Genomic DNA, 14,514 nt, shown 5'->3' with positions numbered 1-14,514 from the left:
GTATGTGTATATATATATATATATATATATATATATATATATATATATTTTGAATTTTTAAAATGTACAAAAATCTTTGAGTTTTGAAATTTTTCTTAAAATTGAATTGCTGTTAATACCCATGCACCATTGCTTGGGATATCATGATTATTTATCAGCATGTTAATGTTTTTATTAAAAATTGAGGGATGCCTGGGTGGCTCAGTGAGTTAAGCGCTTACATTTGGCTCAGGTTATGATCCCAGGGTCCTGGGTGCAAGTCTCAAATCCAGCTTGTTGCTCCTGCATCTCCCTCTGCCTGCCACTTCTGCTTGTGCTCGCTCTCTCTTTCTCTCTCTGACAAATAAGTAAATAAGTAAATAAATAGATAAGATCTTTTTAAAAATTGAAAGTAAAACTTTACTGGAAATGCCTCTCTGGGATTACGTGCATTGATTGCAAGAGGTTTTGCAGATAACTGACATTTTGCGTTATTCTTTTGTAACTGCAGATGTTTCTTTGCGGCAGTGCCCCAAAGTTTCTACTGTGCTGTAAGGCATATCATTGTTTTGGAAAGTGCAGGAGATTGTCAGATGAGAGGCAGGGAAAGAGAATCTGACATTAAAACTTTCTCTTGGGCATCATCATCGGGCAGATGTGTTTTAGAAAGATTGTATGGGCAAATTGAGAAACTGTAGACTGATTTTGTTATATTTCTCTGAACCCAGGGAAACTTGTTTTCTCCTTTCTGAAAAAATGCTGGTGCTTATGTATTTTTCTCAAAGTTTAGAGTTCCCTGGAGATATTTCTTTAAACAATATTTCATGATAATACAAATTTGAGAAAAGCTACATACTTGCATTCGATTCTCTGACAGACATTGTTCACAATCTTTTATTACACATTCTCAGAAGTCCGATACATACACACATACGTAAATGACTTTAACTCAAGATATAGTTAAGTGATCTGACCTTTTTCTTTAAATTAATTTATTTATTTCAGAAAGAGCGATTGAGCATGAGTTGAGGGGAGGAACAGAGGGAGAGGGAGAAGCAGACTCCCCACTGAGCAGGGAGCCCGATGCAGGGCTCGATCCCATGACCTTGAGATCATGACCTGAGCTGAAGACAGATGCTTAACTGACTAAGCCATCTCAGTGCTCTGACATTTTTTTTTTCTTTAATAGCATCTTGTTTAGTTCTTAGTGTGGCTTGAATGGAAATATGCTTGAGAGAATATTAGTCTGGATCAGGGATGCGTGATAAAACTTTCTGCAGTGATAAAAATGTTCTGTATCTGCACAATCAGACATGATAGTCACTGGCCATGTGCGGTTGCTGAAAGGTAGCTAATGCAACAGAGGAAGCGGATTTTTAATTGTATTTAATTTAGATTTAACCTGGAAGTGTCAGGCGCAGCTCCTGGCTCCCATGTTGGATAGTGTGGTTCTACAAAAGCTCAGAGGAAGAAATTGTGTCAGAGGAGAGTGGCAGTGAAAAGCTGAGTGCAGGTGTATCTAAGCCAATCACTGGGACAGGCTGTCCAGCGTGAGGAGTATGCCACAGAAGCAGAGCTGTGTTGCAGGAAAACGCTGGAACTGTGATTCAGTTTAATATCCATGAAGTTCTCATGTCAGCTGGTTGTCTCTATTTCAAGCCATACCATAAACTGGGTAGCAGACCGGTTGGGTGTAGGGTAGGTGACAAGACATGCAGACATGCAGAACTCACCAAATAGAGTCTAATTGCATTTGGCAGACTAATTTTGCTCAGTTTTTCTATACTTAATATATACTTTAATATACTTTTAGAGTGATAGCAAATATTGAAACTCATAATGCCCTTTGCCAGCCTTTCTTGGTATTTGTCAAACTATTGTGAAGCTTCATTGTCTTAAGACTCTGCTAGTTGAAGATTTTTGACAGTTCAGATGGCATCTTTGCCACTACTACGATTACTACTGCTAATAATAGTAAATAATCACTAACAACAGCTTATATCGAGGGTTTGCATTATGCTGAAGATATTACTTATCTTTTGTAATCTTTATATCATTCCTAAAGCAAATACTGTTATTTTCCCATTTGGGAGATGAAAATATAATTCGGAGAGATTAAATCATTTGTTCCGCATCACTCAGCTGCTAAGACAAGGAGCCAGAGTTTTAGACTCACTGACTCCAGTGTTTACCACTGAAATTTACTTTATACTTTTCAGTAAGAATATTCTAAATACAAATCAAAATAAAGAAGAGTGACATTTTTCTATTAGAACATTCTTAGAAAATGAAAATTTTGAACCACTTTCGTATGCTTTGCTAAAAGTATTTATTCATAATAGGTGGGTTGGTAAAAGTCAAAATACTCTAATCTGCTAATTAAAATAATTCACTCTAAGAAATCTACTGAGTACTGAGTTTTTGAGCTAACAGGCCTTATGAGCTTGAAAGCAGTAAAATGACACTTCTTTAAATATTTTATAATTTGAGTTTTTAATATTTTAACTTTTCCCATAGTTATGCCAGTTTAATATGTTTTATTTTATTCATGAAAAGCATATAAGTACATGTTCCTAATATTAATATTTGTAAATATGTAATTTCAAATTACCGCAGGAAGATGAATATCCTTTATTTGAACCCATGTTTATATAGCTATGTATAAATATAATTTAAATGTTTTCTCTGCTAGAAAAGGCTAGGCCATTATTTTAAGTAATATATTCAGTTAACGATTTTTATCCTACATTTTTCAGAGTATTTTCTTTGTGTTAAATATCATAGTTTCAGGGCACAACAGAAATAAATTAACTGGATGAAATAGATTATCAGAGAATATTTAATTAATACCCAGATTAGAACACTCTCGAGTGGGTAGTAAATGGTCACGACTTCTCTTGACAGCCCAAATTTCCAGTCCATCTTTTAACTATCAGGTGATGTTAGAATAATCAAGCAGTCTGTAGGGAAACAGAGATTTTTTTCCCTCCCCATGGAATGCAAAATATTGTTAATTTCTGATATTCTTTTTATTGCTCTTGGTTCAAAAAGATTTAGCTCTATAGACAACTAAAGTTGTTCACCTTTAATTTGATAGACATTTATTAAACATTTAAATGTGCCAAAGAGTGAACAGTCTGGTGGAAATGAATGATATATTCCTTCTTTCCTTCACCAAATATTATGTGAGTTCCTGTTACACACCAGGCAGAGTTCCAAGGTATTAAGAATATAGTGTATGTTGTAAACAAGACATAGAAAGATGCTTGTCTTCATGGAGTTTATAGTATACTGATAAATACATTTAAACAGATAATTTCAAAACAAAATGAAGGTTTGGCAATGGAAATATATGTAAGATACTAATAACACAGGTGCCTGGGTGGCTCAGTCGGTTAAGTGTCTGCCTTCGCCCAGGTCATGATCTCAGGGTCCTGGAATCCAGCCCAGTGCTCAGCAGGGAGTCTGCCTCTCCCTGTGCCCCTCCCCTCACTTGTGCACGCTCATGCTCTCTCTTTCTCTCTTTCAAAAATAAATAAATTAGTTTATTAACATTTTAAAAAAAGATATTAACAACATATATCCAAATCAAACAATCATGGAATTGTAACTGATACCACCAGGTCCATTAGGCTTCAGGAGATTCTCATAGTGAGTCAAGTAGGGACGAGAAGACCCAAATGGATAGGTGTCTGCTAGCCATGAGCTCAGATAAAGAAGCAGGAATATGGTTCTCAACATACTTCATTATTTCATTTACAAATGTCAGATAAAGGGTCAGAAAACCCGGGACCTTTATATATCTCAAGATTATCAACATTTCACCACCACAAGAATCTCTCACACTAATGTTATATATTAAGATTCCTCTAGATTGTGGGATTCCTGGGGAAAATTTCACATTTCTCAGCAGTAATATAGTAATACTGTCATTTTTTTTTTCAGCAAGATCAACATCTTCCTTTTAGAGAAGTTCTTGAAAATCTTGAGGCCTTTGTTTTGTGTCTCAAAATTACTGGTTAATATTGTCCTTAGTCACTTAAGCAGTTAAATAATATAGCCCAGAGATGCCTGGGTGGCTCACTCAGTTAAGCTTCTGACTTGATTTTGGCTCAGATCATGATCTCAGGGTCATTGGGTCGAGCCCTGTGTTGGACTCAACCCTCAGTGGGGGTTTGCTTGGGATTCTCTCCTCTCCCTCTGCCCCTTCTCTCTCTCTCTTTCTCTCTTTCTTTCCAATAAATAAATCTTAAAAATAATTTAAATAATAATAATAATAATATAGCCCAAACTAGACGTAATGAAAAGTTCACGAGATCAGTTTTAAAGTGATATTTAGAACTTAGTCAAACCCTTTTTACATTTTCAAATTTATTAGCACCAGTACATAATAATAATTTTGAAGTAAACTTAGCTTTGGGGGGATTATGAATTGTTCACTGGCCAAAGAAAATATTCAGGTTTGTACATAGTTGCCAAAAGCACCATCTTTAAAAAACAAACAAGGATTATTTTTCTTTTTCTTTTTTTTTTAACAAGGACTATTTTTCATTATACTTTTGGAAACTTAAAACACTGGGAAAATTTTAACAGACATTAATATTAATAGGTGATGAGAACCAGCAATTCATATTCTGCTCTTAAATATTGTACATCGATATTCAATCTCGTGATAAAATTCCATGAAATAATTATTGTCCTTTTCCATTCAGCTGTGACTCAAGAAGTTCTTTTATTGACCTGAGGTCACATGTGTATATAGCAAATAGCCAAGCCTAGTGATCCCAGAGGTGTAATATGCAGCCTTCGTGTTTTTGTTAAATCATTTATGTAATTCAGATTTGTAAGATTTTTAACCCCCTATTATCTGTCGACCATCCCCAATCCTACAGTAGAACTACAGGGATTCCAGCGGTTTCCATCTTGCCAATTTCACCGGCTTCTTTTTAGTCCTCTTTGTTTGTCATCTTAGACATTGGTAGCTACTGGTCCTTCTTGTACATTCTCTTTGCTCTTTCTTCATTCCTTTGCTGACACCTTTTTCTTACATTCTTTAATATTGACATATAGAAGATTCTCTCTCTACCCCTAATAAGTTAATTGATTTCAATCCCATAGCTTCAAACGTCAGCCATGATTTTTCTAACAAACTACGGATTTAATATTTCCGTGCACCTAGTGAATTCCTCCCCTGTGCAGGCTTGCAGAAACTTAAAACACGTTTTCCAAAACACGCATTTTCATTTCCCACGTCCTCTTGCAAGTGCATTCTATAATTGATGTATATACACGTCTCTACTGATGAACTGTAAGTTTTTCCGGAAACTTCAACATTTCACTTACCTTTGAACTCCCCAAACTTAGCTTACTGCCTGGCACAAAGTAGATCCTCAATAAATATTTGATAAATGAATGACTTAATGATGGAATGTTGTTAAAAAATATGCATTTGATATTAATGCTGAAGAAATACAGCAATGTAATAGCAAGCAGAGCTTAGAGTTTTGGGGTTTTAAATAAAAACCTCCTTTTAGTTAATTATGCCCAACATCAAATACCCCCTACATTTTCCCTGGGTTGTCTTTGATGTACCTTTGACTTTATATAAGGGCAGTGCTAGAGGATTCTCTTATTTGACTTAGGTTTCCAAGGGATGTCAGAATGAAGGCGGACTCTGGGATATAGTTAGAAATTTGTGTCTGGAGCTTTTAGTAATAAATCAAAGTGAGAATGCAATTCTCAGTGGGTGATGATATTGGTGTCAGGTGCATAGCTAGTGATTTCAGTCAAGTAGGCAAGTCTGCCTACAAGCTTTAATGGATTTGAGGTCCAGCAGTTTGTCTGTTAAAGATTAAAGTAACTGGCAAAGACAAATTGTTAACCAAACTTTTGGCTCATTTTCCCTTTGAATTATTAAGCTAGACACACTTCCAATCCATACCACTGATGCTAGAGGGCTCTCTGAAGTCAAGACCGAGCCTTAAATCAACCTAGTTATCCTAGAATGCCCTCCTTCATTTCAGTGACATTAGTAAACATCTGTATTTCTGAAGCAGGCTTTTTTTCCTTCTCTGTGGCACACATCTTACAAGGGCTAATGTGTTAACAATCATTTAAAATTTCTTGAGACTAGTTAACTTTGGGCAGGTGGAAAGACTGAAGATTGGTGAGGTTGTATCAGCGAGCAAGCTATATTTCCTTGCCAGGTAGCAGTTTAAGAACTCAAGTTCCCTTCCAATGTTGTAATGTTTCTGGTTGTTGTCCACGCTAAATGTACAAATCACAGTTAGTCCTTAAGCACATAAAATCATTAACTCTAGGTGTTGTTACCCAGTGGATAATTATTTCGCAGTGCTCCCTACCATTCCCCCATGATTCTGATGATAATAGTCCCTGCAGTTTTCCCAAATTTCAGCATCTCCTGGCATAGACAGAAGGTACCCAGTGAAACCTATAATGAATGAATAAATAAAAGCCTCTAGTTTGCCTTTGTGCTAAAATGGAAGCTAACAAGCAGAGGAAGACTTCCTCTCTCCTCCTAAGTGAGCCACTCATGTTCCTCTCAGCTACCCACCTTCTTTGAAAGTCTAAGGAAGACTGTCAGAACTTGCTGTGGCTTCTGTATTTGCTCTCATTGTATTTTGTACTCAAAACTCACTACCATTTCATTTAATGCTTAAAGCAACCCGTTGAGTTGGCTACCATTACTCTAGCTCCACGCACTTACCAACAAATCTGGGTTGCTAACTTGGTTTGATGGACCTCAGATTCTCTGTTCCAAGATTACTTGCATTATGCTAAGAGGCTTGTCTAATTCTTATCCCTGCATATCCTTCATCTGGGAATAATCAAGTGTGCAAAACTGTACCTGTGTTGGTTTTTTTCTAATGAGCTGTGCTAATTCTTTTACCATTTTGCTATGACTTTAGCATCACTCTTTTGCTGTGATATCATCTCCTTGTTATAGAAATGGATTAAAGATGTCATTTCCCCTTGAATAAGAACTTTGCAGGAAAGAATCTCAGAGAAAGCATCCTGGCTAGAAAATAAATCACAAATTGAAGGCAAAGAGAAAATAGAAAGTAGACTTAGAAGAGGAACAATATATTGGTGGGAAGAGGAATGAGAGGAGAGAGCCAGATACAAGGGATATAAATTCTGAGGGTTTAGATTATAGAAATGAGCAGATTTAGATAAACAGGTGGATGTAAGAATCACATTATAGGAAGGATGCTTAGTTAGAAGGAATCATAATCTAAATGAGAAAATAAAGTAAGTAAAAAAAAAATAAAACAAATAAGAATTACATCTTTTTATGGTACTTGGGGATATTAAAGACTGTTTGGAATTGATAACTCACAAACACTTTTTGAATTACCCTGCATTCAACCTCAGGAACTAGAAATAAGAAATTATCTATGAAGCATTGACTTTAAAAGATAGGTTTGTAAAAGAAAAAACGAGTAGAAGGGTATCTGTAGTAGTCAACTCTAGGAACATGAAGAAGTTAGAACTCAATATTTTAGAACTAGAATCCTAATTTTTATGCCACCGAGGCAGTTTACAGGTGTAAGAAAGAGATCAGGAAACACCTGTGCAATTGGGAAAGGGTGATATTTTGATTCCTTCAGCTAAACTGAATATAGATGAGGGGGCAATGATCTCATGTGGTTTACCCATAAGAAATTCCAGGTAATGAAAATAGTTGAGCAGGAATAATTCTATAGGAAACCAAATTTGGTCCTGGAAAAAAAGTGGAGAAATTAGTGCTTATTGATTAATATAGTAGATATAGTTCCATGGATATTTATTAAATAAATCTTGGCTCGGTGCTAAGCAGGATTACTTCAGGCTGGCAATTTTGATATCCGCGTACTCTATTACAGTCTTCAGAATGTCTTTAATTGGTTTTCTTGAAACAATCTCTGGCTTCCCATCTAACCAATTAAACATAATTTTTGAAAAATATCACATTCCACAGCATAAACTTAGAAACTGCCAACCCTGAACTCCTCTATTCAAACTGCAGTCTTACAAGGTCGAAAGCACAGAAATAGACCAAGAGACAATTGTCCTCAAGGTCTTCTTGCGGAGTGGCCAGATGAGTGTTAACAGTCCTCACATTTGCTGATGATCTGTTTTGCTTGCATACCTTCATAGCTGTTTCCCCCTGCACCTTTTTCCAAGTTAGATTCTTTTCTGCCCTAGCTAAGGTACCCACTACTTGCTTTTCTACTGCAGATTTCCAAGCATGAAGAGGTTAGCAGACACAAGGCGATTTATACTGGGGTATTATCTTAATTTAACACATTACTTTATCTAAATGCCAGCATTTATTTCTCCAGTGTGCTGAATAGCTAAATTTCCTTGATAAACACGTCGGGGAGGGGGTGAGAAATTAAATGTCCCGGAGCATCACTTTGGTCTTCATCCCAGCAATTTTCCAGCTGTGATGTGATATAAAACTGCATTAGTTACTCTGGTCACCAAGACAAAATGAAGGAGACACTGGCAGGGCCTCTCTGATGACTGAGGTGTCCTTGGAAGTAAACACCACCCCTTTCCATTAAATATAGTCATTCCCAGAACTGTCATCCATTTCCAGACGGTTAAAAAAGAAACAGGAATCTCTTCATAGAAAGATTTCAGGGTTTTTGCTAATAGAAAAACCGACAAATACAGAACAGTATCCTCTTTTGGATTTCACTCCATAACCATTACATGAATGTGGACTTGTATTTTCCTTGGTAAGGGAATACACAGTTATGCAGAGTTCTTATGCCTACCATGATAATTCACATTTACTTTCTGTTTCTGTGAGTAAACCAATAACGCACAAACATAAACTCCAATCAGTAGAAAAGTTTGATGAATGATAGTTTATATGAGCAGAAATCCTACAATTGTGGGGTACAGCGATCTTGGAAGGTTAGGTCAGCGATAGTGGGAAAAGGGGTATGCTGAACCATCGACTCAAATAGCTTTGTTGGAAGTTACGTGGGAAGAACTTACAGCTGGAATTATCCCGCTTGTTCCAATGAGGATAAAGAACTACAGAGATATTGCTGATGGCAGAAACATAATTAATGTTTACGTTATAAAATATGTGCATTTTATATATATATAAATATGTCACCCTGATACTGTCCTCATCGGTTACCAAGAGGCAGTCTAATGAGCTCTCAGAAATATGGCCAAAAGTAGCCTCAGTGGAACATAATTTTATCAAAGACAGTACAGTTTCCACATTGTTAGCCATTTATGGAATGAATATGTGCAACCAAAGGAAAATGGCTGCAAATGAATCTGCCTTTAATCGAAACCTTTCATGGATCAGGAGATTTTTAAAGTGTGTCTCCCAAAGGTGAGATTGCAAGTGAAGATTTTTTCTGACAGTATTTTCTTCTTGGAGGGAAAAAAGCAGAAATCTCACCCTCCACATGCCTGTGCTAATGTGTTAACATACTGAACCAAAAGGCTATGAGGGAGAATATAGTGGAAATTACATTTTTGTTTATTTCCAGATGCATGAAAGTGACACTGTTTTCTATCTCCTGTGTGAAAGTAACAGTACTGGACTAATGATATCCGGGCAGGTGCATACTCTTGTATTTTTTATTGCACTGATGTACTTCTATTTATGCATTAAACTCACCCACACATCCCCCAATACCACCCCCCCCACACACACAGAGTCCTCTTTGGGATCAAAGGTATGCATTTCCATGACAGCTGGCTGAAATTAAGGTGCAGGCAATGGCCGTGGAATGCATCCACACAGGCTAGTTGGTCCGTGAGGGGACTGACCCCGTGACACTGGCATCACTAACAGCAGATCCTAACCATTTAAGCTCACAGCCCAAAGTCCCGCTATGACATTGGGCACTCTCACCATGCCTCTCAATGAGATGGTCTCCTGTTGCATTCTTGAACATTATACAATGATGTTGACTTCTATTCATGGAAGAGAAATACATACAGATATGTGACCAATATTTTTATATGAAATCTACTGTTACATTAAGGCATTTAAATAATTTAAGAGAACTAAAAATACAAAGCATGGGTTTCTTATATTTTTTAATTAATTTTCAGGTCCTGTGGATGTCAGTATTCTAGCTAAATGTAATCCCTGCTTATCAAACCCATGTAAAAACGATGGCACCTGTAACAATGATCCAGTTGACTTTTATCGCTGTACTTGTCCCTATGGCTTCAAGGTCAGTGGAAGGTTTTGAGGGAACTCTGATCTGAAAACATAGCTTTCTTTGGTGGGTCCTCATTATTCAATTGTTATATATATATGTATATATATATATATATATATATATATAGAGAGAGAGAGAGAGAGAGAGAGAGAGAGAGATCTCCTTTATTCACAATTGACTTTGCTTGGTCATTCTTTCTCTAGGGGCAGGACTGTGATGTCCCAATTCATGCATGCATCAGTAACCCATGTCAACACGGAGGAACTTGCCACTTAAAGGAAGGGGAAAAAGATGGATTCTGGTATGTCATTAGTCTATAATATTCTGTCTGAAGCATTGGGGCAGGAATAATTAAAAAAACACTCATGTTCCTTTTCAAAGTAAAGAGTGTTATTCTTAAAAGAATACCAAAAATGTATTCATCAGGACAATATGTATTAGTCCTTCTCAGAGATACTGTAATATGAAAAACAAGTGGAGACATTACAGTATTCTCAGCTCAGGATGCTATAAAATTAAGACATTTTTAAAACATGCATGTGCATGCGGTACGATTCATACACTCAGATTAGGTCGAGACAAAGTAGTGGCTCTGTTATGCTAATTAATAGGCAATAGTCTCCTACTTCAAGTCGTATATTCATCTGTTGCTTTGTGTATTGCTTTAACAGACAGTGTGTAAAGATAAGATGTGGGTCCCTCTGAAACAGAAAATTAATGATTCATTTCCAGACCACAAAATGAGTAGATAAACATGCTGTGAACATTTTTAATCTGGAATTATTTAATCATATAGTACAATTACTTCGGATGTACTTCATGAATTATGAAATAGGGTTCTTATAATGACAGTAATAATTTTATATAAGAATGTTAATCTACTACAAAGCTTGTTAGAAATATCACTTTTTATAATAAGTATTCTTCATTTCTACATTCTGTTATGAAATGGTCTCTTAAAAGATTATTCTGATTCCCATCAAGAGCAAGTGTACAGTGTTTTATTGTCATTGAAATATTGTATTCGTTGAGACTTAACGAGAACATTTACATTTTATAATGGCAAGGAAGATGTAATTTTAATTTCATATTTCTTTTTTGTTTTGAGACATGAGGAACAAAATAGCTAGGATAGGAGGTGGTGTAATTTTTAAAGTCAGAACCAGTTCCTCCTCATTTATGAACAGAGAAGCGTGAATCATTTTATTAGAGCAAAAGTTGAGATTAAGATATTTAGGGCTATAAACTTTGCTTGTGTTTTGGACCTGTGAATATACTGGATGTGTTGACGTGTGGATTATTTGCCATCTTGCAGCCAGCATAAATTTTCTTTTTCAAATTGTTTCTGATTTGGCAGATAATACCTTAAATTCATGCTTACTACATGTCATTTAAAAGTATCTTAAAACTCAATTTCTTACAGTTAAAACGTCTGTAATTGATGAGTGTGTTTAGCTTTTTTTTCAATTTTTGGACCATATGGTTTTAAAAGGCAGCACAAACATGGTTTTATTTTCTTTCTTTCTTTCTTTCTTTCTTTCTTTCTTTTTTTTTTTTTTTTTTTTTGCCTTTTCTCCCCCTGGTGTTCAGGTGTATTTGTGCTGATGGATTTGAAGGAGAAAATTGTGAAGTCAATGTTGACGACTGTGAAGATAATGACTGTGAAAATAACTCTACGTGTGTCGATGGAATTAATAACTACACGTGCCTTTGTCCACCTGAATACACAGGTAGGAAGAGTAGGAAATTATGTGCCATCGATAGTGTGTCTGTTTGAAAGCATCACTGGCAATGTGCTGTATATGTGTAGTAAGACATTGTATTATTCAATAACTGGTAGGTGTTTTGAAAATTAGATATAATGTGAATAACGGACAGTTAAGAGGGTTTCAGCCAACCAAAGGAAAGACCAAGCAGGCTCGGAACACAGGCATCTACATAAAGTCATTCTATCGAGCAGAAAAAGAAGTTATCATTCTGAAGCTTTTAGTCCCACGGTTGGATAACATTTTTCATGCAAAGCATTTCTCTTGTACAAACCAACCCACCGATACATAGGTGAAAAGAGGGGACATTTTTTTCACATAGGCAAAACGTAACTAAGCATTTGAAATTACTTGTGTCCATCATGTCCTTCAAAATAAAATATAATCAAGAAGATATTGAGCACTCTGGTTAATCTTATAATTATCAACTTTTTTCCCGATATTTTGTATCCGGGGGTGACAAATTTCCTGTCTTTGTGAACTGGTAAACTTCCCTGCACAAACCAATTTATTATAAAGCCAACGTCAAGTTTAGACCCACCTGTTATGTCAGAATATCTGTTTTGATTGATTTTGGGGGACTGTGAATAAGAAGCAGAATAGTTAGATTCTTGTTTCTGTAATAAACCACTTCATTTTACAGTTGATAGAGAAAAGGAGAATGTTACACATTTTATTTGTAAGAAAAGGTGGGAAAGTAGATTCTGTCACTCTATTCAAAATTACCATTTTCATTTTGATGGTTATTTTTCCTTAAGATTATATTTCCTTACAATTTTAATGCATAGTTAAGAATATCAGAGGGTAAAATAACTATGTAGATGACTGGGGTTAACATCTCTAAACATGAAAAGATGAGAGCACATCTGTATGATTCACTTTCCCAGGGATTTGTCAGAATAGCATTGAAATTTAAGCTTTTATGGAATACTCAAACTTTGCATTTTAATAAGTACTTTTCTTGGTGGGAAAATGTTAGGTAAAAGAGAAGTGTTCTGTTCTGACATCCCAGATCCGTTTGAGTGCCTTCGAACCTCTCTCTTCCATGATACGTGTTTTTTTTTCTTTAACGCCAGTGAAGCATGCAATGTAATATATAAAGTTTCCAGTAGAAATGTGAACATGTTGGATCATAATTGTTCTATCACGTATATGCAGCCCTTGGGGCCCTTAGTGGCTAGTTTGAATTCCTTGATATTGTGCATTAATAAAGGATAGCAAATACCCATCCTGAGATGGTTGGGAAGTGAAGGTGCTACACAGCTTTCACATTCACAGTAATACTACTTGTGTCATGCCTCAGAGACATGTCATTGGCCTCCATGCACAGATTCTGGAGCCCTTAGAGCCATTGAGAATCTGAGTTTCATTGGCTGAGCTAAGTTAGACTTGTATAGAACCCCAGTGTTTGCACTAACATCTGTTACCTAGTACCTTTCTAGGACAGAACAATCCTGTTTTCCTATCATTGCCCTAATCATTATCAAAAGGGCTTAGTTTGATCTGGACAAATTGAACTCAAGCATTTCAAGCACTCTTGGGTTAGCCAATGTGCTCCTGAGCACAGAAACCAAGAATTTCTCTGTAACCCCTGATGAAACCCTAGGCTTGAAAGCATTGTGTACTCAGTTCCTACCCACCTTTATTATGATAATTTACATCAGATGGCAGACTCTTCTTGGTTGGTTTAGAGGGGTCCACCTGCTTTGGCTTTAGATTTGCTGTATCTTATTCCTAATCCATTTCTTTTAAGTCTTATCTTACCTCCTCCACCTTCATTTTCCAAGCTTCCTTCCTACACCTGCTCCTCTCGAATGCATTTTCTCCATCCTAAGTGATTCAGTTCAGTGCCACTTCCTCTGAGAAGTATTATGAGGCTGCATTTCCCCCTGTCAGATCCTTAAAACATATCAAAAAATCCCTAAGGCTTAACAAAACCACTTTTTAACCAAAATGTGACATCTCTAAAAGCCATCATGTGGGAATCTGCCATAACTATCTCTCCAGAGTCATCTGCCTCTCAACAAGAACTGAGATTGACACATTTTTAGTCATGGCAATTGCAAATACTGGTTTTCCTTAATTTGGGTAAAGGATAAACAAAAACACTGAACTCACAGCCTACAATACATAAAGGTATTACCACTGTAACTGGTCTGGGTCTTGGGGGCAACAAAGAGTTTGACAGTTTGGCATTGGAACGGATATCTATACGAGGAACATTTGTAACCCATCCATTAGCTATAGTATTTTTGTTCATATGTGAAATGAGCTCATTTACAAAATATCAAGTAACCATCTGCAAATTTTGAAATCAGTGGCACATAAGTGGCCTTTAATTATAGGAAAGCATAAATTGGACTCTAGAGTTTCATATCATGCTTCATCCAAGTATGTAGTGAGGGAAGAATTTTTTTTAATAATGCGGCTGTATTGTTTTAGATTTAAGATTGGAATCTGATTAATGAGTAGGAGACCTGGGAAAAGAAACCCCTGCTGTGCTCAGGGAATATAATCATGTTGTCATTGCTTAAAAATCACTCAAGTCAGAAGTTGCTTTT

At 36.3% G+C, this 14,514-nt stretch overlaps 1 protein-coding gene across 3 annotated transcripts in view; it reads left to right on the top strand.

Moving 5' to 3' along the window:
• Positions 1 to 14,514, top strand: part of LOC111148955 (slit guidance ligand 2) — a 348,243-nt gene that overhangs the window by 295,379 nt on the left and 38,350 nt on the right. For all 3 annotated transcript variants that reach the window (XM_022505793.1, XM_022505792.1, XM_022505794.1), the window contains 3 exons: positions 10,075 to 10,199; positions 10,391 to 10,488; positions 11,778 to 11,917. In XM_022505793.1, coding sequence (XP_022361501.1) covers positions 10,075 to 10,199; positions 10,391 to 10,488; positions 11,778 to 11,917 — 363 coding nt within the window. The remainder of the gene's footprint in view (positions 1 to 10,074; positions 10,200 to 10,390; positions 10,489 to 11,777; positions 11,918 to 14,514) is intronic.

This window comes from Enhydra lutris, unplaced genomic scaffold (genome assembly GCF_002288905.1).
Source record: "Enhydra lutris kenyoni isolate GAN:26980312 unplaced genomic scaffold, ASM228890v2 scaffoldscaffold21, whole genome shotgun sequence".
NCBI lineage: Eukaryota > Metazoa > Chordata > Mammalia > Carnivora > Mustelidae > Enhydra > Enhydra lutris.
Note: the sequence above shows the minus strand (reverse complement) of the source record. Positions and strands in the feature narration are given on the sequence as shown.